General features: G+C 33.9%; 1 protein-coding gene across 1 annotated transcript in view; it reads right to left on the reverse strand.

Moving 5' to 3' along the window:
• The window catches only part of LOC134845986 (uncharacterized), a 38476-nt gene extending 21551 nt beyond the window's left edge, over positions 1-16925 (reverse strand). The window contains exon 1 of the mRNA XM_063863136.1: positions 16689-16925. Coding sequence (XP_063719206.1) covers positions 16689-16784 — 96 coding nt within the window. The 5' untranslated portion in view covers positions 16785-16925. The remainder of the gene's footprint in view (positions 1-16688) is intronic.
• Between the last annotated feature and the right edge of the window lie 7606 nt (positions 16926-24531).

Genomic DNA, 24531 nt, shown 5'->3' on the forward strand with positions numbered 1-24531 from the left:
ATCTAGTTATTCGCAAATTTGAATATTATCTGGGGAGTTTTTGGTGGAGCGTTCATTATTGAATGGGGATTAGGTTGGTGTTACTTGAGAAGGAGTGTGGGGAGAGGTATGTTGGCTTTGGGTTTGGATAGGTCGGAAAGGGGGTTTTGAGAAGATTGTTGAGCTGGTCGGGGTATGAGTAGAAGGGGATGTTTCGGAATCTGCGAACTCATCGGTAGTTTCGATATCAGAATTATTGAATTGTGAAATGGTTGTATAAATTGTGATATCTGAGTTAGTGTCAGAATTCATGCCTGATGATGTATTAGCTTGTGGTGAATCAGGTGGCGGAAAAGCAAAAAGTGGGATAATACGGAGTGGGTTTTGGAGGTTGGCAGGGTGGAAGTTTGATCGGTGGAGTGATCCAACTTGTCTGCTCATCGTTGGCTAAAAAAATGATTCTTTTGAGACTGAAAAGTGATGGTATGGGGCTATTCAATGATTTGTTCGTATGTGTCGTCAATTGGAGGGTGTTGTGTCACTATATGTTGGATGGAGCTTTGTATGTGGCTGGGTCTTAAGTTTGGGGGGTTTGTGATTGCTAAGTTTCGAAAAATTCGTGAGACTAATGATAATGGATGATTATGATGTAGATTTGGCAAATGGGGTGCCGTAGGTAATGCATTTGTATTAGTATTTGAGTCATTGTATGTGTTGGGATTTGTTGATAGTTTTGTATTATATTCTTTAATTTGTGCATCTAGGAGGATTTCATTTTTTGATGATGAAAATATTCCAAAAAATCCTGCAAATAACATGCGTGCTACGTTGGATTGTCGATTTACTTGTGTATGTATTGCGCATGTGTTATAGATTCCTTTTAGTAAAGAGAAAAGAAATCCAATAAAATTAAACATTGCGTATAAGATAGTCGATCGTTCTAAGATGTAATATGGCCATCGTAGAAAGGCTAAAACATCGTTTTTGAGATTTACAAAACTAAAAATATTGATTGGTGATATATCTTGTGGTCGATTTTTTTCACCGTTTAAATATATGTAATCTTTGATGTCTTTAAAATATCCGTTGTAATCTTGCGCGTAAATATCTGAAAATCCTGCTGTTTCTGCAGGTTTTCGTAAATTTTGGTCTATTGATTGTCGTTGTATAGTGTCCATTTGTGTTAGTAGTTCTTGAAACTGTTGTGTTCTAATGTGATGTTGTTTATCGGATTTAGAATATATACCGATTGACTGTAAATCGATATTTGGGTTGCGAGCAATAGCTCGAATGCTTTCTGATGAAAACTTTTTTAGTGGCTGCATGAGTGTAGGGTATGGTGTAAGTAGGTAGTATTTTTCTTCGTCAGGGTTTAACTGTACGACGTTGTGGCTATTTTCGGATCCAAATGGGACTGCGGTATCCGTAAAATATGTTCGTCTTGAAAGTGTATCAACAAAGTGTACTTTATTTTTGTAGAATATGGGGATTCTTTTGTAACATCTTTTATCTTCAAAAAAAATATAGTGGTGATACTTTTTTGGTGCAAGTATAAAACCATAAAAAGTTTCCAGCATAGTCAAGGAAATTTGATCTATTTCCGGATAACAAATATCCTGCGTATGGTATTTTTAGAACTGCTAATGCGAGTGATTGTAGAATTTGTGTTCTTTCTAATTCGCATAGTTGATGGAGTGTTTCTAATTCAGAAATTGACATTTCTTGAAAAAATCTACTAATTGTGTAGTCTAATTTCATATATAAATGAATGTCAAATTGGATTGAGCCAAAATAAGTAGTGTTCATTAATGATAGTTCTTGTAAACGTGTGCTTTCATTGTCGTATGGTTCTAGTCTTCCACCAGGATTTTCTGCGCTTTTGCGGAGGTTCACTGTGATGTATGATGTATCTTCGTTTATTAGGTGATGTGTTGCATAGGGGTCAAATTTTATTTTTCCAGTGGTCATGTCGAAATCTTCGTCGTATTCAACAAGTATTTCGGAGTTTTGTGTTTCGTAGAGTGGGTTTTTGTATTTACATGCAAATTCTGTTTCGTGATATATTTGAAAACGTGTCAATTTATTTTCTATATTACTGATGTTTCTAAATTTATTACTTCCTCTTTGAGTTGAGTTTACATTTTCAAATGGAATGGATTCGATAAAAGATTTTTCATGAAATTTAATCATTCTAGCGTGTATTTTTGCGACTTGGAAAACTGTGCATGTTTCTTCAGGAAACCATACAATGGTTGCTTGTGTGCGTGTTGTAGGATCGCAATGTAGGATCCTTGGTCATTTTTGCAAGGAAGTCGAATGCCTTGGTAAAGAATTAAGTCGTCTTCTAAATCTCGTGTTAGTTGTACTTTTTCAAGTTGTATTTTCCGATCAAAAAACAATGTTTCTTGATATCCTTTATTTTTTTTTAATCTGATTTGCAATTTGAGGGATCATTGATACCTATATGTGGTATCCCGTGTTTATCATGTAAATCGTATGTCAATCTTCCGCGTGTTCCATGAAAGGGGAAATTTCGGTCTAGTCTAATGTGACTTTGATGATTTTCAAGTTCTGCTTGATGTGCTAAGTCTGGAAACTTGAAAATTTACAAGTTTTCTATTCATTCCGTCGTTTTGTGTTAAGTTTAATCGTCTAAGTTCATTCTTACAGTTTGCATAGAGTGGGTTTTTGTATTTACACGCAAATTCTGTTTCGTGATATATTTGAAAACGTGTCAATTTGATTTCTATATTATGGATGTTTCTAAATTTATTACTTCCTCTTTGAGTTGGCTTTACTTTTTCAAATGGAATGGATTCGATTTAATATTTTTTATGAAATTTAATCATTCTAGCGTGTATTTTTGGGACTTGGAAAACTGAGCATGTTTCTTCAGGAAACCATACAATGGTTGCTTGTGTGCGTGTTGTAGGATCGCAATGTCCTTAGTCATTTTTGCAAGGAAGTCGAATGCCTTGGTAAACAATGGTGTCGTCTTTTAGATCTCGTGTTAGTTGTACTTTTTCAAGTTGTGTTTTCCAATCAAAAAACATTTTTTCTTGATATCCTTTAGTTTTTGTATCTGCTTTGCAATTTGAGGGATCATTGATACCTATATGTGGTATCCAGTGTTTACCATGTAGATCGTATGTCAATCTTCCGCGTGTTCCATGAAAGGGGAAATTTCTGTCTAGTCTAATGTGACCTTGGTGTTTTTCAAGTTCTACTTGATGTGCTAAGTCTGGGAAAACTTGAAAATTTACAAGTTTTCTATTCATTCCGTCGTTTTGTATTAAGTTTAATCGTCTAAGTTCATTCTCACAGTCTTGAGGGCTAAGATCTATTAATCTTTCTACATTAATTTGATAGAAAGATTCGTGGTCTAGTCGGTTTTATTTCCGTTTAAGACTTGCGAGCAATGTACTTTCTTTTCGGAAAATTTTGCTGTAAACTTGTATCCTGTTAATGTTGTTGATCGGGCTTTTGAGTATAGTGTTGCTATTACATTTGTGCTTTCTATAGCTAGTGGTTCTAATTCGCACTGTGTTACTTGGTTTATAGCGTATTTGTGTAGTGTTTTTTGTTCGTTTTCTTCACAATCATAGTGTGTTACTGATAAATCCTGAGGTCCTGTACGAGGGGATGGATATGTATGTTGTTCGGAAAAAAATAGAAAAAGAATGTGTTGAAAGGTAAATATCTTTAAAATATACATGTGTATGATAATCCGGAGTATGGGTTATAAAACGCGATATATCCAATTGTGTTTTTGGTGTATGTATCGTATTTATATATTAATTCAGTTGTTATAAATGAATGAGCTGTTATGTTTGGTGGACTTAGAGGAAAAGGTTGTTGAACAATATTATTAAGTCTGACTGTGATTTCAAATTTTAATTGGAGACTGTTTTGTCGAAGTATTTGATTGTTATGTTCTCTGATATCTTCGTGGATATCTTGTCTATATTGTAGTCTATTAAGTGCCCAACTATGGAGTCGGTTACTTTCTTGATGTTGTATAAATAGTGGAGGAGGTGCTACGAAGGTATTCCAGTCTAATCGTAAAAGGATATTTGACAATGATTGTTCTCGGTATCTAGCGTCGAGGTTGTTTGCAAAATTTAAAGGAAAAAGTGTTTTCTTCAGACTTGACTATTGATGGTGTTGATGGAAGTGAGAGTGTTTCTGGTAATGATGATAGTCTTGCATCAGAAGAAATATCTATTGGTTCATTTACTATGTTCGGTTCACCTTGAGTATATGAGTGTGTTGTCCAATATGGTGGTCGTTCTGTAGTGTCTGGGGTAATAAAAGGGTTTTCTCGGATTTGTTGTGAAGTTGGGGTTAAACCTAGGTAATCTGAGGGTATATTTGAGGTGCTATGTTGTGAAAGAAGTGTGGGAGTTTCTGGTAGTGTACTGCTTGAAAGTTCTTAAGTAGTTGGTATTGGTGATTGGGGTATATTAAAATGAACTCTGGGGTTTTGAAAATTTCTTATTTCTTCGCGGGTGTATAATTTGTCTATGTATATCGGATGTATTTTGATTTTGTTTAATGTGTCTGACTCGATTGAGGTCTTGTTGCAAGGTGGGATATAAGTTAAATGTTGGTTCACTTAAAGATACTTGGCGATGAACTGGTTCTAATGGTTCAGATAATCGTGCGTGTCGTTCTTCGAAAGTGTATGGATTGTCTTGACAAGAAATTCGTTGTGATGGTTGGGGATTGTTTGTAGTTGTAGGTGTTATTGGATTTTCTTGGGAAGTTGTTGGTGGGGGCTGGTTTGGTGGTCGTTGATTAGCAATTTTGGAAAGTTATCTGAATTTTAATTTTTAATGGAAAATTTGTGTTTATTATAATAATCTTCAAAAAAAAGTATCAAGAGAAAAGTTTCTATGGCAAAGGTGACTATTGCCTTTTTTAGATTTGCACATTGTCATGATGAGGGAGATTAAAAATTTGAGGAAAATTTTGAGTAAAATAAAAATATCTGTTCGACTGAAAATAATTCATATCATTTAGATAGATTATACGTTTTCGTACCTGTAGATGTGGTCAAGGATTTGGGAGAGTTGGAGATGTATTTCAAATAGGGAATAGAAAATTAAAGAAAATTGCAAAAATTATAGAAGTTATTATTAGAGATTCAAAAGTTTCAATGAAAAAGTATATCAAACATTGAAATAGATTGAAAAATTTTCTGAAGAGGTTTAGAAGCGTTTAGAAGAGTAGAAAATTTTGTGGAAAGGTTTGAAAGTTTTTGTTTTAAGTTATCGACTGTTATAGAAAGAACCATTTAAGAAATGATTCATTTCGTCGAATATTTTTTTAAACTTTTGGGCGAAATTCAAGTGTGGTCGGATTATATATTGATTTTTTGACAAGTGTGTTGAGTTTTGTCAAAAATTGATGAGGGTTTATTTTTATGGTGTTTGGGAGGTCTTCATAGTTTTGTTTTTGTTTGTTGGATAAATGGAGGTATCTTTGAAATATTTGTACTTTAGGCCAAAAGATCATGGGTCTTTTTTACTTTAGGCTAATTTGCTATTTTTGGTTGGGGGACTTTTGAGGTCTGAATTTGGGAAAATATTGTTGATTTTTGCATAATCTGATAGAGGAGGGTTATAATATTGAATTAGTGTTTATTTTAGTTGTCAAGATTTGGCAAGTTGCTTATTTTTGACCTGGAGGTTGTAAAGTTATAGTTATAGATATGCCTGGAGATTAATTTATATCGGCTAAATAAGTTTGTGTTAGAGATATAAATGTGACAATTTGAACAATTTCTATTGGCTGAATTTGAACTAGAATTGATCGAGGTTTTTTTCAGCATGATTTTACAGAAATGTGAAAGTTTAGAGTGATTAAAAAGAATATTTGCGGTAATCTAAATTAAAGTTGTTTCTGAAATTCAATTTTCTTCATGTTTTAGACTGTGGGATGAATGTTTCATAGTTTTTTAGTGGTTGACTTCTAAGACGTAATGATTTTCTATGTTCGGATTTTTGTTGTTGATCTTGTGGTAAAATTTTTTCTGTTAGTTTTCTATTTTTTCTTTTTTTTGGAGGTATTTTTGTTTCTGGTGTGTTTGATCTTCGAGGATCTATATTTTGCTGTTGAATTGTTTTTGTATTTTTTGTGGTATTAACGTTTTGATTTTTTTTCTATTTGTGGGTTATTTTGAACAATTTGTAAACCTGTGAAAGAGTATAACTGAGTTAATTCGCGGAGTGCGTATTCTTTTGGGTAATAAGGTAATAAATTGTTACCGTGTTGAATGATATCTTTTTTATTTGGGTCAATAAGTTTGTATATTACTTCAGTTGGTTTATCAATTATTTGGTAGGGTCCTTTTCGAAGTGGTTGTAATTTTTTGGAGATTCTTTTTTATGTTTTAAAATTAGGTATTAAAACAAATGTTCCGGTTTTTAAGTCTGTGGCTGGCATGAAGCGTGAACTAATTTGGTTATTTATATTTTGCCTTTGTAACAATTTCTTTGTTACTTTTTGGTAGATTTCATTGTGTTTTCATCTCTTTTTGAAATCCATTTGGTATGTGAACCGGAAGCTAATTTCAAAATTTGGGGATGATGAAAGTGTGTGTAAGGGTAGTTCAGTGACCATTCAGTGTATCGTGTGTCATTTCCATTAATGATGCATCTAAGATTTTCTTGTAGTGAACGGTTCATACCTTCGACTAATCCATTTGTCCAAGGTGCATGAGATGTACGTGGTTTGTGATTATTATTATACAGGTGGCATAATGTGATGATTTCGTTGTTAATGAATTCTGTTCAATTATCTGTGACTAGTATTGCTGGTAGTCCGAATTTAGCTATCCAATGTTCGTAAAGTGTTGTGTATGCGTAATAAGCATTACAATGTGGTACTGGGTGAAGGCTACGTAGTGTGTAAATGCATCAACAATTACCATAATATAAGAATTTCCTTCGGAGAATGGTGAAATTGGTCCTTTTGTGTCGAAAGAAATTCTATGATTGAAATATAGACTTTGTCCTATAAAATCTTGTTTTCTTGCTATTTGTTTTTGATTTGGATAAGGTTTTTTTAATTGACATTTTATGCAATCGTTGCATAATACTTTAATCCAAATTGGTGCATTTGGGAAGTAAAAATTTTGTGTAAAATTCGAATATGTCTTTTCTGATCCTGAGTGTCCTTTTGTATATTGTGTATGGGAGTGTTAAATGCTATCAGAAACATGCTGAGCCAGAGACAGGCTACTTTAAAATCGGGTGTTTGATATTCTAAAAGGTAGGTAATTTCATTAGCAGTTGTTTTATTATATTTTCTAAAGTATCTGAGGAGTGTTTTATTTCCTAATATTGTTGTATCAGCTTTTGTTGGTTTCGTTTTATACTTGTGCCATGATTTGAGTCGAATTACGGGATCAAAGTTTTGATATTTTTGTAATAATTGTAGTGTAATTTTTTCTATTGGTGGTAGAAAAATAATTTCAACTTCTAATTTTGATAAAGGAATTGTGTCGAGTGGGTCATGGAGATCAAAAACTTGAATTATTGTGTATTTTGAATCATCTATTGGTGGTCCTGTTAATTCACTCTGTCAGTTAAATTTTCTTTTTCTATAATTGGAAAGGTGTTTTTTTTGTGTGGTTGTTGTTTGATTGTTTTTTGTTGAGTATTAATTTTTATCCAATGTGAATAAGGAGTTGGTTTGAATGTAGATATTCCTAATAGATCTAATTCATAGTAGTTATTTTGACAATCTGAATAGAGTGGGAAATGTTGTAAGTTATTTATTTGTGACTGATCTATATCACTTTTTACTGCGTATTTGCATTCTAATCTTGGTGATGTTCCATTTTTTGGCAACGTAGAATTTATAATTCTGTGGTATTTCAACTTTAGTTTTTCGTATAAGTAGTTCAGGTGGTGTATTTCTACTTAATGTATCTGGTAGTGCAAGATTTTTTCCTGCTGTTCAAACTATATGTAAGTTTGAGAATTTCATTAAAATTAATTTAAATCTGTAAAATCTATGGTTTGGGTTTGATTTCTGCGTGAAAAGAATTATTATAGGTTTGTGATCTGTAAATAGAATTGTTGGTTATTTTGATCCAAATATTAGAAATTCATATTCGGTAAGTGTATATATTATAGCTTTGCATTCTCTCATGAGATTAGATAGTCGTAGTTCAGCTTGTGTAAATAAGCGAGAATTTGCTGATATAAGATTCATTTTGTTTGTTCCACTGTGTGATTGTAGCAGAGCTGTGCCGATGCCAAAATTTGAAGCATCGCACATTGCGTAAAATGGTTGATTTGGATCTACGATTGTATTTGATATTTGTTCTGTTAACAATTTTTTAATTTCTTCGAATCTTGTTTGATGTTCGATAGTCCATTCGAAGTTATTTTGCTGTCTAAGGATGTTATAGAAAGGTCTTAAGTATAATTGCATGTTGTATACATATTTACTTAAGAAATTTAACATTCCAAGGAAATCTTGAATTTTTTTTATGGGTCATTGAAGTTTCTAAATTGCGTGTATTCGTGATTTCAATGGAGTTATAGTGTTTCTTTCGATAATGTGGCCAAGAAATTTTACGCGTGTTAGGAAAAATGTGATTTGTCTGGGGCTGCTTTCATGTTTTTGTTTTTGAGTATTTGATGATATTGTTCTAAAATTATAAATATTTTGTCTTTCGTTTGTGACTGCATGAAAACATCATCTAAGTATGTGATTGCATGTTTTTTGAGTATAAGTGGTCTAAAAGTTTTACTCATAAAAGCTGAAAAAGCTGCTGGTCCTATGAAAATTCCATAGAATAATCTATTGAATTCATATTGTTGATTTCCAATAACGAATTGTGTTAATCGTCGTGATTGTTCTTCTAGTGGCATTTGGTTGTATGCACTATTCATATCTGCGGTAGTGAATTATTTACGATTTATTTTTGTTAGAATTACTTGAATAGGTTCAATGGGCCAATTACATTTAATTTCGTCAATTAGTGAATTGAGGTATCTAGCATCAAGAACAATTTTTAGTGATTCTCTTTTAGCTACGATGATAACTGGGTTGATAAAGGTGTTACCTTTTGGTTGTTCTTCTTTGTTTACTGGTGATATAATTTCATAATGTTCTAAAATGTTAAGTAGTCTGTTTACTTTATCTTGTAAATGTATCAGTACTTTACTTGCTTTTTGCTTTTTGAAAACTGCGTCAGGTTTTAAAGGTAAATGAATGTAGTGGTGAACTAATTTTTCCAACATCGACCTTTGAAATTGCATAAACTGTTGGAAATTTAAATAATAGTTCGGCTAATTTAACGAATTATTTTTGTGTTATTTGAGAATGTTGAAAATTAAACATTGTTAGAAACTTTTGTTGTTCATCCGTACAATGTGATATTTTAAACGTTGGTTTAAAATATGGTGTTTTTTTGAAGCAGTCGGTATTTTTTTTCGTTGATTATTTTGTTGTTTATTGATAATTCTTCATCAAGAATTGTGTATTGACATATATCTAGTAATTGTAATTTATTATTGACTCGATATGCTATTTAATTTGTTTCGCAGTATCCTAAGAGTCCTAAGGGTAGTGTTATCTGGTATGGTGAATTGTTATATACGAGCAATGAAATAATATCTGAGTTTGAACTTTTCATATATTTTATGGATGAAATTGTGATTCGGAAAAGTTTATGGATGGGTTTAAATTCAAGGTCTGACATAAAGAGATGTTGTTTGTTTTGGTCTTAATCGTACTGGTGGACTTGTTTGATTGAAAAATTATATACATTTCTTGATAGTGGTTTCAAGTATTTTCGTTCCTGATTGTAAATAGGATAAAATTTGGAGAAAAAAGGTGGTTGTTTGTATAATCTTTGAAAGAATGTTAAGGATGTGTTTTTTGTTCTTATGTATTTATCTTTTATATGGAAGTTTGCTATTTAAAATGTTTATTGTGGTAATATACTTAGTTATAAATGGTATGCCAATGATATTGTGTTTTATGTCTGTAATGTGAAATGTTTGTTTAAATGGTTTATTTAGTATTTTATTTTGTTCCATTGTTCTAGTGGGAACAAAGAAAAGTTAGATTTTTCCAAAGTTTACTAATGTTGAGCCTTGTGCTGTTGCTAATTTACAGGCTGTTTTTACAGGTGTTAGGATTGGATGTAACGATTTGATTTTATTCCAAGTAGGGATGTTAATAATATTTGATTCTGCTCCTGAATCAATTAAAAAATCCATTTCAAGATCGGGTGGTTGAAATTTTTTACCTTTTGGGCTTTCTAGGAGAACTGGGATTGTCCAAATTTTTTCCCTTGGCTGTTCTGTTTGTATATTTTGGTAAATGTGATTTGTACTCGAGCGTTGTTTTTCGTTAATGACTACTGTATTTTTTCAATTACATTTTGTTCAACTGATACATCGTTTCTTATGGATCTAGTATAGTAGTTTTGAAAAAGTTCCGATTAATTTTCGTAAATGTGTGAACTGAAGGGTTGTTCGTATACAATGGGTTCGTAGTCGTTTTCGACTGTGATCATTTCAACTGAGATAGTGTTATTTGTATCACTTTCGCTGTCTGTTGATTCACAACTAATGTGGTTTAATTGTAGTTCGGTACTTTCTGTGTTGTCAATACCAGGGGGATCTGAAGTTGTTTCTTCAGTTGCTTGTACCTGATTAATTTGTCGCTGATGTTTCGGTGTGTTACTTCTATATTGTTGTTGGGAATCAGGGCAGCGATTATTGTTTCTATAAGGTGATTGAGAATGATTCCTTCGATTGTTTTAATTGGGATTTCTATTTTGTGAGTTGTTCCGTGGCCTATTATAGTAATTGTTATTGTTTCCTTGATAATTAGATCTGTTGTAGGAAATGTTTCTTGATCTATTGTTTTGGTAACATTGATTTCTTTTGTTTGAATATCTTCTATTTCTATTATTTGAGTAGTTTATATTTCTATTGTATGATGAATTACGTGATCTATCGTTTGAAAAGTGTCTATTCTTAGAATTTGAATGGAAACTGGTATCAAAAAATTCTGTTCTGTTTGAATTCGATCGTGAATAGTTGTTTCTATACTGGTTTTTTTGGCTAATTGATCGACTATACCTCTTTTGTGAGAAATTTCGTAAATTTCTTTGTTCTGGTGATCTACCTCTATAACTAGAGTTATAGGGTGATTGGTTTCTTGAGTAATTTGAATTATTTGGGAGTGGTTTACCAGAGCTGTTATTACTATGTATTTTTTTTTGTTTGGTAAATTTTGATCCTTTTTCATGCTTTGATAGAATGATTTATTTGGTTCTTTGTACTTTTGCGGTTTAATTTGGTTATCCTGTTGTTTTTGTCTACATTCGGCAATGATGTGTCCGTATCTTCGGCAATAATTACACCATTTCTTGAAAGATGGTTTACCTTCGAAATTGGGATTTTACTCATATATGTTCAAAACTTCAGTGATTTTGTCAGTTAGGTCTACATCTGAATCGTGTATATTATTTATATGTGTAGTATTTGTTTCGATTCTATTGACGTATTTTAGTTTGGGATTTTCTGTTTCTTCAAGTTTCATTGTGATCTCTGCTTGTTCTAGATTGTCAACTAGTTTTCTGAAATTTAAATCTGGTTCTCGAATTGATGAGGGATGTGGTGCTCTCTTTCTAATACCTATTTTTCTTAATTGGGGTGATAGAGTCATCATTAAAATTTCTGTCATCTTCGTGTTTTTATAATCATGAGTGTTTAGTGAGTATGCTTTTTGAACTGGTGTTTCGATCCTAACTGCCAATTGTTTAATTGTTTCATTTGGTAGTCTACGAATTTCATTACATAAAATTCTTTCATGTTGTTTTATTTTTTTCAGAATCAAATTTTTTGAAAATTCTTGTGTAAATCTTTTCCAATCTGTTTTTACGTCTATTGGTAAAACTTAAAACCATTTCTGAGCTGCGCCATCAAGTGTTGTTTGGATTAACGCTGTCTGTCTATGTATCCAATTTTGACGGAGTGGTGTATTAATTGGTTCAGGTCCGATATTTAAAATTAAATCTGCTGTGATTGCGTTTAAATAGTCTTCTACAGAATATTCAGGGTCTCTGCCTGTGAATACCATCAAGGGTTTGGTTGATGTTATTGATGATCCACCCATGAGGTATGGATTCATAGTCATCTGTAGTGATTCTGCGGCATTTGGCATTTGTGAAAATTTCGTCAGTTGATTTTTTGTTATTTCATGTTGTTGCAAATAATATGGTAGTGGTATTTCTTTTTGCATTTGTGTTGGTTGAGTAAAAATTATTATTTTGAGATGCGTGATTTGGTCTAGGTTGTCGCATATGTTGTTCTCGTGTATATGGTTCAAAAATATCTGGTTGATTTACGTGATAAGAGTGGAGTCTTTGGTTTTGAAAATTTTGTTGATGGTTTTGGTCATCAAAATCGTCATCATCTGATGATAGACAATTAGGCGTATAGTTAAGTGTTTTTTTGTTTATTTTGGTATGGCTGTTTACTATTTTTATTCTGTTGAAAAAATGGAAAGTTTTCACTTGGGTCTGTTGGATTTCGTGGGTTATCATTAAAATTTACGAAATTTGATGTTTGTTGTTGAAAATTTTGTCGTTGTGAAAATGAACGATTATGCGAGTTTGTACGAGGAGGTTTAGATGTTTGTGATCTATTTACGTAGTTATAATTGTGTTCTGCAAAATTACTTCTGGTGAATATTCTTTGTTTTTGTGGTGGTTTCGTCATTGGTCTAAATGTTTGGTAATTCATATGTGAATATTTTGGAACAACCGAGGGTTTAACCGTAGATTGCATTGTTACTTGAGGTAATATTGAAGTCTTTGGTTTTGGTGTTGTAAGGTTTAGATGTATTGGTGAAATACTTTGCTGTGTAGTTGATACAATTGTTTCAACAATTTCTTCATTTATTAAATGTGATGGTGTTTGAATATCTTGTTGTAAGTGGAAATACCTTTACATAGTCTTTGTGAATAGAAATTGTACTGATTGCTTGACTTGAGATGTCTATCGGTATGTTCAGAAATAATGGATGAGACCATTCAGGGTCCAAAACATAGTCTGATTGTTGTGTAATGACAGTGTCATCATTGGTACTTTGAGGTCTGAAATTTTTTCTTGCTTGTGCAATTAAGTCAATATTATGTGCAAAATAATCAATTACGAACCATGCTAAGATTTATTGTAAATCATGTTTGACATTTGGTGAAATTCCATTGTTCGAAAAAATTTCACGAATTGTGTTTAAAAATGCTTAGAATGCGGTAATTTCATTTCTGACATTTGTGTGTCTTGATATATGAACCGGTGATGTGCTTTCAATTCCTTTTTTTCTAGTATAGACACATAACTATATATTAGTGAAAAAACATCGTTGGTGAATATTGAGTTTGCTCTTTGTGAACTTTGGTGTTGTATATTTTTAAAGTATTCTGTGAATACTTTTGAAAATTCTATGTCGACATCGTCTGTTTGAATAACATGTTTGCTATGATATCTACTTTCTGTGCTGAGTTCTATGATGTAGATTCCATATGGTTGTGCTAGATTACATATTCCTTTTAAATAATGATCAATAATTTGTCTTTTGATTTTTAGTTCTGGGAATTCTGCTTTACATGGGCTGATTCCTTGTTCGAATACATTTGCAATCAAATTAGTACAAAATTGTTTTTGTCCTCTATCTTCAGTGAGTGAATTTATAATAAAAGGGAAAACAGAGTTTTCGTCTGGACTGTCATCACTTGGACTTTGGCTCATTTTTTCGTTTTATGACTGTTAGTGCGTAATGTTCAATGTGCCTGATTGGTTGGTTCCAACTGTATAAACGTACTGGTTTATTTTTATATATCTTTTTTTTCTTCTTTTCCCTTGTTTTGATGAATGTGATGTAGCTTCTCAGTCTGAAAAGTATAATTGATCGTGAACTGGGTAGTTTTTATTTAATTTGTCTTTGAGTTTGCAAAGTGCATCTAAATTGCTGTTTTCTGATTTGGAGAGTGCGTTTCTACGCTTTGAAAATCTTTTTTGTGCGATTTGTCTTTGTTTACTTGAAGTTTTTCTTTTTATTGTTTGATGTCTTGTGCGAATATATCCAATTGTTTGTTTTGCGGTGTAATTACAAGATCGTATGATTCGTTATTTATTTCACAATTGGGTAGCACGATTGTTTGTTTATTTCCTAAATTGTTCAGTAATATAAGGCTTAGGATGAAGGGTGCAAGGTTGTTATTAGTGATTTTATTATCCTAGATTGTTAGTCCTTACGATTTTTTGGTTAGCCTAACTTGGGTCTTTTATGTAGGGTTGGAGAGAAAAGTATATATCGATTCCGAAGAATGATTGTTACTTTCTCGTGGCTATTCTAAGTTAAAGTGTTAACTTACTTATCTTACTTAGGGGTAGTGATTGTGTTCAAGGGTTGGAGAATAGTAAATCAATCCACAGGGTTCAGGTATATTTAGGACACAGATAGTTCGTTAGGTACTATTTTAATACTTACTAAGATTTAAAAGTTAGCCTGGGTCAGTTAAGAGGGGGGATTAAGTGAAGGATGAATAAGCGAAGCTCTTCACTGTTTAGCTTAAATTGAATTGTTAGCGTGATTGAAAACTTTCTATTAGTCCTGGGTCTTAGAAAGGGTTGGGTAGTGAATTGATGTTTAAGGTCGTTAGACACTTATTTATTGGGTGGGGGAGAACAAAATTGTTCTAATTCATCCAAGGATAGGCCTTGATGATCAGGATATAATTTTTTATTGTTTAACATGGATTTAATTTAATTATTTAATGGAGATCAAAGGAAAGCCATGATGATCTAATTTATGATTGAACAAGTTAAAAGGAGATAGAGGTAAAAATTGGGATAAGCCTATAAATTTATCTGATAGAATAAATTAGTGTTTGATGATATTAGTGGTTTAGTGATTGCTGTTATGTTTAGGTGATGAAGCTGGGGATGCCAGGATGATTTATATATACTAATAATATATGGTCATGTCAACTAATTTTTATTTTTTATTTTCAATAAATATATTTTTCAGATATCCTTTTTTAAATTTTACTGCAGATTTAAAGGAAACGATTTGAGGTGTTTTTATAAATCTTTATTATACAATAGTAAATGGGATTTAGCGCCTGTAATAATTATTGAAGCTTTTTCTTCAAGGTTTCTATGTTTGCAAATGAAAATCCAAATTCCTTGCTAGTAAAATTCTTAATATAAAAGTTTGGTCTGGCTTTTGCCGTACGACCATGAAACTTAATGGTAAGTTTCTTCGTAGTCGTAGATCGTCTCTTGTCCGAGGCCTTCTTCCAATGCCTGGTAGTTCTAGTATTGTGCGGAATAGCGGTTCTGATCTATTGAGTCGTAGAGACATTTCAATTAGATTATTATCATGTAACTTTTTTGAAAATTGTTTTTGTCTAATTCTAATATATCTGTTAGTTCTAAGCTAATTTGTTTTTTAAGGTCTTGATCGAGACTTATTGTCGCATCAGATGAGTTAGGTTCGAGGTGTAACTCATAGAGTAATTTCGGATAGGGTACACCCTCTGCTCGTCAAGCTATCTTATTTTCGGCCGGATAGATTCGTGCAACTTCTTAGTCTAATACCGATCCTAATCTTACTCTTATAACTACTAGTCTCAGGGTGTCTAACTAGTCTCTGCTATGCTCAATAGATCTAGAGTATACTGTCTTATTGCGAGTGCTGAAGTTCTCTTGGAGAAGTAACTAATTTCTAATTTAAATTCAAATCTCTCTGGTGCTGAAATTACAAGTAATTTCAGCACTTACAAATAAGTGGGTTGTTAGTTAGATGGAGATAAAATATCCAATTTATAACCAATAAAAAATATAGTTTATATCTGGTTCCAAGTCTCATGTAGAGCGGTAGGAAAAATACTTTTTTCAAGTCAGTTTAAAAGCATGTCAAAATTATTGATCATTAAAACCAACTTTTATACAGATGAAGCATTGTTAAAAAGACGTGGATATAAAATTATACAGGTAAAGCATGTTTACTGGTCACGGACAATAGAATTGTTTCTCATAAAACGAGTACTATTAATGGTGACCAATCTAATGAAAGTTGTTATCACTTAGCGCTAGGCTCATCCAGACACTTCAACCGAGTCACTAAACGTCTTTAGAAAAAATGTATTGTTTCTACCCTTCCCCTACCCTCCCCTCCCCTCCCGTACCCTCCCCTCCCCTCCCCTCCCCTCCCCTCCCCTCCCCTCCCGTACCCTCCCCTCCCCCCCCCCCCTCCCCTCCCGTACCCTCCCCTCCCCTCCCCTCCCCTCCCTCTCCTACACACACAAACACGCACAAGATTACGCACACACACAAATTTACAGTTTTTTTCACAGTTTTATTAAATGCGCTGAGTAACCCAGTTTTCAATCGAATGATCAATACATGAACTCTGAATGACGACAAAACAGAGGGAAAACAGCAGATGCAGGAGCATGCTTGTCTGGTTGACGGGCAGAACTTTCATCTATTAGCTGTGAAAGAAACCGACACAAATACCACTCCTAATGATTTTTTCTCGAACACTGCAGAAAAGTCGCCTGCTTTTTCTTTAAAATTTGCAGTACAATTATTCTCCAGAACATGACTTAAACTCTTAGGGCATTTTGTCATTCTAAAGACTGGTAACGTGAACTAACTAACCCCTTGGTAATACCGAGTGCAGTCCGCGTGATTATACTCTGAGGACCAGTCATGTTTGTCAGCCAACAAATCTGGAATACTGCTACTGCTGGCCATAGTTGCGAACCTCAGCAAAATCCTTTTTACCAAAGTAACTTGAATTATCAATTCAATATCTTCTCAGTGACGAAAGTTTGGTCCACGTCAAAACTTAAGTGAACTTTTGTGTAGGTTGAAAATTAGAAATGAAAAGTGAGATAATAAAGATAATAAATCACACAAACGTCCAAAGATGGGCATATTTGCGAAGCTGAGCAAAGTCCAATTTATTATAACTACAAGAGGTATCAGTTCAATGCCTTCTCAATGACAAAAGCTTGATGCACAACAAATCTTGCTTGAAGTTTTGTGTAGATTGAAAAATAGAAATGAAAAGTGAGATAATAAAGATAATAAATCACACAAACGTCCAAAGATGGGCATATTTGCGAAGCTGAGCAAAGTCCAATTTATTATAACTACAAGAGGTATCAGTTCAATGCCTTCTCAAAATAATAATACTGCTCACATCAGGGCAAAGCCCTGAATGTTCAGACTGCCTTCTAAGGTCTATGGAGTAGTAATAAAATTTAAAAATAATTGTAAAAAAAAGAACTTTTTTAATTTTGAGGTTTTTGAAAATCATATCCCCACACACCATGTAAGTTTAAAATGATAGATATCGCTCCTTGTAACAAATCAACTAGGGCAAGTAGTCTGCTGCAACTAATTTGGAACAAATTCTGGGACGGATAACTCGTCATAACCCCCATAACAATTGAAATATCTTTTCAAATTTAATCTCAGGACAACAATACCTTTTGAATGATATAAAAACACTTCGTCAAAAATAGTTAGTTGAGAATTCGAAGTTTGTTTGTCAGAAGAAAAAAAACTATCCCGAGCAAAAATATTCCGTAACTTCTGTTACGAAAGTCGGAGCAATAAACTACACATAAAGCTGAGCATAGTTGCGAAGCTGAGCAAAATCCAATGTACGAATTTACTTGATTTATCAGTTCAATACCTTTTTATTAACGAAAGTGCATGAACTTGCGTGAAGTTTTGTGAAGATTGAATACTAGAATAGAAAACATGAGATAAAAAAGATAGCCGGTTACTGTGTAAGTAGCACAGAATATTCCGACCATAGTTTAAAAAAACAAAATTTTATCAAATTAATTTTTTTCCTTTGTGGCGTGATAAAAAAACCTGAACAAAAAAAGTTAGGTATATAGTAAAACCGTTTTTGTATAAAAATGATTAGAAACACAAAAATGTCATTAAAAAAGTTCAAAAAAAATTGAACGAAAAAACAGAGCTTAGGTATATTCGACAGCCATAGTAAAATAGGCCAATTGTAAAACTGTTTGTGTACAAAAAAGAATAGAAACACGAAAACAATCGTGAGATAAGTTTCAAGAGAAACTGAACAAAAAAATTAAACTTGGGTTTATTCAGCAGGAATAAAAAGGCCAATTATAAAGCAATTTTTGTAGAAAAAAACTTGAAAAACAAAAAAAAATCGTAAAAAGTTTTCATAATTTTTCCAAAATTTTTGAAGAAATTTTTTTGAAATTTTGAAGTTCTGGATTCCCGAAAGGTGCTAAAAAACTCTCAAAACTAACTTTGCTCGAGTAAACTAAAATTTCTGATTAAATTGGGCATAATTAAACTCTTGTAAGCCTAGAATCTCACCTGATTAGCTCGAACTTAAAATCAGGTGAGAATAAAAATTGAAATTTCATACCGGTTTTGCTCGAAATCGAGAATATTTTTTAGAATTTTTATAACGTCGTTTGCAATACAACTGAAAAATTTTGAATATAAGAAATCACTCAATCCAGTCCGATAATTATTTTTGGTCATTAGTTTTTACTGAGTGGACAGTACTGGTTTAATTTTGATTGGTTAATTAGCCTAATTTTATCAGTCTTACCTTAATCGTCAAATTTTATGACAAAAATTGTTTAGAAACAAGCTGTAGAAAAAAAACAGAAAACTTTAATGTTGATTACTAGAACCCATAGGTTTTTTTCAAATAAATGAACCGAACATCTTAGAGGAAATTAATTAGTGTTCCAACCAATCTTACGTTAAGGGGGGTTTCCAACCAACCTTACGTTACATTTATATGTATTCTTCTTCCTACGATGGAGCTGGATAACTCGAGTGAAATCTTCAAATCTTTGGAGTTGAGTCAATTTTTCTTCTACTGGTGAGTTTGGAAGGCTTCTTCACTTTACCGGGCAGTGGTGAGTTGTTGAGGTGAGGTGAAAGTCAGTCTCCAATTTGTCGAGGTTGTGTCTTTGTTTCTCAATTTTTAATTTTATATCGAGTTTAAAGATAAAACTCACATTTATAATTTAGTAAAAAGCGGTTTCTCTAATTAAAACAAAAAGGAAGGTTAGACTTTTTTTAATGAGAAGCTAAATTTCAAGAATTTTTGTTACTTGCTGCTGTCAGTGCAAAATGAAACATTGAAGATATTGTAACAGTCCCTTTGCTCGTTGGCATAAAATGGCAGCTGATATATCTATCAAAGAAATCAAGCTTCACCTGCTCTTTTTTTCTCCCTTCATCATCAGGGAATTTTCAACTAGATTTTAATTGAGTTTTCAAATCAAATATCCCTTATTCTTTATTCCTTTTTGACTGAAACTGCAGCCTTCAATTTTTTCTCCTTAAATTTGTACAGTCTTTTATCTGGTTCTGTTGCACAATAGTCCAAGTTCAGTTGCTGATTTAATCGCTTTTTAATCAAAGCAAAGAGAAACCTTGGGCAGCCAGTAAAGCTATTAAAATTTAATCTTTTGCGTTTTCTTTTATAATTAAAAAAGACGTATTAGTATCACCGCTCTTTTAAAACACTGAGCGAAAATTTCAAAAAAACTCGTCAGTTTTCAAAACAAGAAACTATAGCCTTCATACGAGTAAATCAGTTAACTTGTCATTTAGAGAATAAAGGGTTTGATTTATAGGGCACACTTTCAAAAGGGCAGAGTTTCGAAAAAATGTCAAAAAGATGTCGATTTTTTTTCTGGGTTGACCAAATTGATTTTTTGAGTTGAGCTCCCCAAATTACTAGCAAGACCCTATTTTGACCTCATTTGCTACGCCTCAGTCAAAAAGGCAGCTTCAGCCACCTTCGAACTTAAAAAATTGCGTTTTTTCGGGGCGCGCTCCCCCTCAAAGTAAGTATCTGTTGGCGCCTATGGCGCCTTCAGAAACACTTTAGGGTCAGTAATCAAAAATGGATATCTCAAAATAGTACAAAGGGATCGGCACAGGGCCGAATCCCTGAGGAGAGGGGGCGTCCGACCCACTCCATCCTCTAAGTCTCCCCCTGCTACAAATGTTCACAAAATGATGTTGAGGTGAGATGAAAGTCAGTCTCCGATTTATCGAGGTTGTGTCTTTGTTTCTCAATTTTAAATTTTAAATCGAGTTTAAAGATAAAACTCACATTTATATTTTACTAAAAAGCTGTTTCTCTAATTAAAACAAAAAGGAAGATTAGACTTTTATTAATGAAAAACTAAATTTCAAGAATTTTTGTTACTTGCTGCCGTCAGTGCAAAATGAAACATTGAAGATATTGGAAGAGTCCCTTTGCTCGTTGGCATAAAATGGCAGCTGATATATCTATCAAAGAAATCAAGCTTCACCTGCTCTTTTTTTCTCCCCTCATCATCAGGGAATTTTCAACTAGATTTTAATTGAGTTTTCAGATCAAATATCCCTTGTTCTTTATTCCTTTTTGACTGAAACTGCAGCCTTCAATTTTTTCTCCTTGGATTTGTTAAGTCTTTTATCTGGTTCTGTTGCACAATAGTCCAAGTTCAGTTGCTGATTTAATAGTTTTTTAATCAAAGCAAAGACAAACCTTGGGCAGCCAGTAAAGCTATTAAAAATTAATCTTTTGCGTTTTCTTTTATAATTAAAAAAGACGTATTAGTATCAACGCTCTTTTAAAACACTGAGCGAAAATTTTAAAAAAAAACTCGTCAGTTTTCAAAACAAGAAACAATAGTCCTAATACGAGTAAATCAGTCAACTTGTGATTTAGAGAATAAAGGGTTTGATTTTAAGGGCACACTTTCAAAAGAGAGCAGAGTTTCAAAAAAATGTCAAAAAGATGTCAATTTTTTTTTTGGGTTGATCAAATTAATTTTCTGAGCTCCCCAATTTACTAGAAAGACCCCATTTTGACCAAATTTGCTTCGCCGCCGTCAAAAAGGCAGCTTCAGCCACTTTCGAACTTAAAAATTGCGTTTTTTCGTGGCTCGCTCCCCCTCAAAGTTAGTATCTGTTGGCGCCAAAGGCGCCAAAGGCGCCTTCAGAAAAACTTTAGGGTCAGTAGTCAAAAATGGATATCTCAAAATAGTACAAAGGGATCGTATCGGCAGGGGGTCGAATCCCTGAGGAGAGGTGGGGTCCGACCCACTCGATCCTCTAAGTCTCCCCCTATTACAAAAGTTCACTAAATGGTTTTTGTCTTCAAATATGTCTCTTTTTGAAACGTTTCTCTCTTCTAATTCTTGCGATAAACATTACAAAATATTTAATTCAAAGTATTTGTCACCAACTACAACTGCGTTCAAAGATCTTTTAAATAAACTATGTCACTCAATTTGTTTGATTGCAAAACTGTTTACAGGAAAAATGGAAAAAACGACAGCAGTATAGGTAGCGACTGGATGATTTAACAATTTATTTTAATTTAAATTTAATGAGACTTATTAATCGATGTTTCTATTGAATTCCTTTCAATTTTGTCCTTTTACCTGGTAATCGTTCTAAAATAATTTACTACGTAGCTTCCTTCTTAGAATCATCACTAAGTTTAAGCTCAGCAAACAAATTAATCTGGGAACTACATCAATGGAATTTTTAGCTTCAGTATGAATACTCACTACCTCAAAAATGATAGAAAAAATCTTGAGCGTCAAGTGTTCGTAGATTGGAAACCCCTTGTACCTTTACTGAATTAATCATCAAAATGTTAAAATGCCTCTGAAAATAAAGCATTAGTGCCTTGAGGTTTATAAGTAAGTGACACAGCTACTACTGGGTACCAAAAATGTCATGCAAAACAGTCGATTCAAATCTGCTTAGAGATTGTTTGTCTGATGCGAAATACAAATAAGCGGATTTAAAACTACCGTAAGACCCAATTTCATACCAATTTTAGAATTGTTCTAGAAGAGACTTGTCATCAACACTACATCTACAACATTGAGATGGCAAACGTGAGGATGACGGAAGAGGGCCGCTGAGATCCCAACCGATGGGTAAACGTATACCAAACAGAAAATTGCGGCTTTTATCAGCGAGAGTCTCTCATGGTGGGATGATGTGGAACTAGTCTTGGCCTGAAGTGTTTTCCACGTCAGAACATTGGGACGTCAGGGAAGCCACTGGATCTAATTGAGGATAAATCTTTTTAAGTCTTGATCCTATGTTGAAATCATTCTTCACAAAAGGCCGTGTGTGAAAATGGTAGATGTGTGTTTGATAAAAACCTGAAAATACTATATCCACTACTTTCGTTATTACAGCTTGTTGTGAGCGTATTCCGTTGAAGCCCAGATTTAATTTTTCCCCGGAAAATGAGCAGAAGTCTGTGAATGATGCAAACTGAATCATAATGAACAAAGGTATTAGAGCTGGTTGTGTTATTGGACATTCTCAGCTTAATATTTTGAAAACGACTTTCAACATGAAGAACGGCCGTGGTACAGGTACTTATAACTGTTTCTACCTCAAGACTGGCAGAATGAGCAGAGATTTTTTCGCCTGCTGGCGACCTCTGTGAATCTTTTGCAGGATAAATTTTTTCGGCTCCAAAAAAGAGGACGTTATGAGTACTGCTGTTGTAATTAGACTTACTGCTTTTTTTTAGATTTTAGACAACTTGGAAAAAAATGGACGGTTGCAGGCAAAAAAAACACAATTTTTTGGCAGTAAATCTTACTGTTCGAGTAGGAGTTTTCTCTTTGAAGACGCTGCCTGACCAAATGACATGTTTGCTGTTGCAAACAACACAGACTTACGGGATTTTTTGTCGGACATTTTTGTATTAGAGGACAAAATTTGTTACTGTTATAGAAGGGCTAGCGTTTCCTTGATTTTCCGGATTAAGAGTTTTTGGAGCGTTAGCTCGCATACGCTCATGCACATCTGCCTTTTCTGCCAACCAGTTATTGAAATGGATCACAGATGCTTATTAAAGACTTTTTGTCACATTTGTGAAGGTGACATAAATTGACTGAACCAAACACATGATGCAAGATTGCCGCTTATTCCTCTTGTCTCCTGTTGAAACTTCCTGCAGTTTGCGCATTCTTGCAACTCTGGTCTATGAAGTAGGTCTTCAACCATAAGATGCCACGTTTCCTAATTTGAAGATGGCACTGCCCTGTTCTTCCCACTCCACTCTTGCTCTAGATGGAAAATCCCGGAGATGGCTTTCATCAAAGCGACAGTGCTAAGCTTGTGCATGCTCATTTTGGTGGTTTTGCCCAGCAGCGGTTCTTCAACTAGCTCTTTCTTGATCTTCTCGAATGCTCCTTCAGCTTGTTTATTCTAGATGAACTTCTTACCCTTGCGCGACCCACGTTGTGACTTTGCACGACCCATGTTGCGACTTTTCGTGACCCATGTTGCGACTTTGTGCGACCCAAATTAGCATTGTTGCTACTCTGTGCGACACATTTTGCGACTCTGAGCGACTCATGCTTCGACCCGGTTCGGCCCATGACTCGACCCTTGTAACATTCGCCCGGAAGATACATATCGACGGAAAATATAGCTAGGTCCTAAGACGACTGGCTAACGTCTAAACAGAGCTTTACATGTTTTTCACCGTCTCTACCAAAGCCAGTTCTTTTGGTGGTCTTTCCAACATCGGGTCGACAAAAACGTCCAAATTAACCTAATTACATGCAGAAATAGTGAGCTCATGGCTGGGTCTCAGTATCCCCAGACCACGAGGTCACTCCTAAAATCAGGGCTACTAGTGTTTATTGAATTATTATTGTTTTTGTTCAGTTGATAAAAATCATCATCCTCATCGAAGATGGATTAACCCTTTCCCCCAACTCCTAGCTTCTCATCCTAGCAAAATGAATTCATATGTTAATTAAATTCAATTCAGGACATAATAGGGAAGCTAAAAGTTTATATAAAAGGCTAAGAGTTTCAATCCCGAGACCCCTCCGGATTCTCGAATCCAGGGAAATAAGACCTTTATCTCCCTTCCGGAAGGCTGTCTTCCACCCTTCACCGTCGTTCGCAATGGCTTTGCAACTATTGTAGCGACACAATAGTTGCAACTCGGAGCGGTCTCTGTTACTTCTGTTTTTCTCTGACTCCGATCCTCAGTTTCTTCGTTGTTATCGTCGTCGCAACAAATGATGTTGTGTTTATTTCAGTTTCTTCTCTAAAATGGCCGTTTCTGACGTTTCTTAGAATTGTTACGTCATCAATTCGAAATTTTAAAATTTAGGAATTTCCGAATCCTTCAGCCTTCACGATTTGTCCAATCGTTCGAATAACGCTCTTATTCCTTCAAAACCGCCAATTCGGAAGATTCACTGCTTCAAACTCGTTGCTGCGTCTGCATTTTTGTCAATTCTGCTCGAATGTCACACACACCCCGGACAGTCCGGTCAATGTCCTCATTGAATCTCGCAATGTTCGTAAAATTGGTACAGTGTCATCGAACAGAATTTACAAAATGCACGAAATTACTTTTAACCCCTCATATCGACTCACTGCAGATTATAAATGGCATGATACTACATCACTATAGCCTTCAAAT

The sequence above is a fragment of the Symsagittifera roscoffensis genome, chromosome 5, assembly GCF_963678635.1.
Source record: "Symsagittifera roscoffensis chromosome 5, txSymRosc1.1, whole genome shotgun sequence".
NCBI lineage: Eukaryota > Metazoa > Xenacoelomorpha > Acoela > Convolutidae > Symsagittifera > Symsagittifera roscoffensis.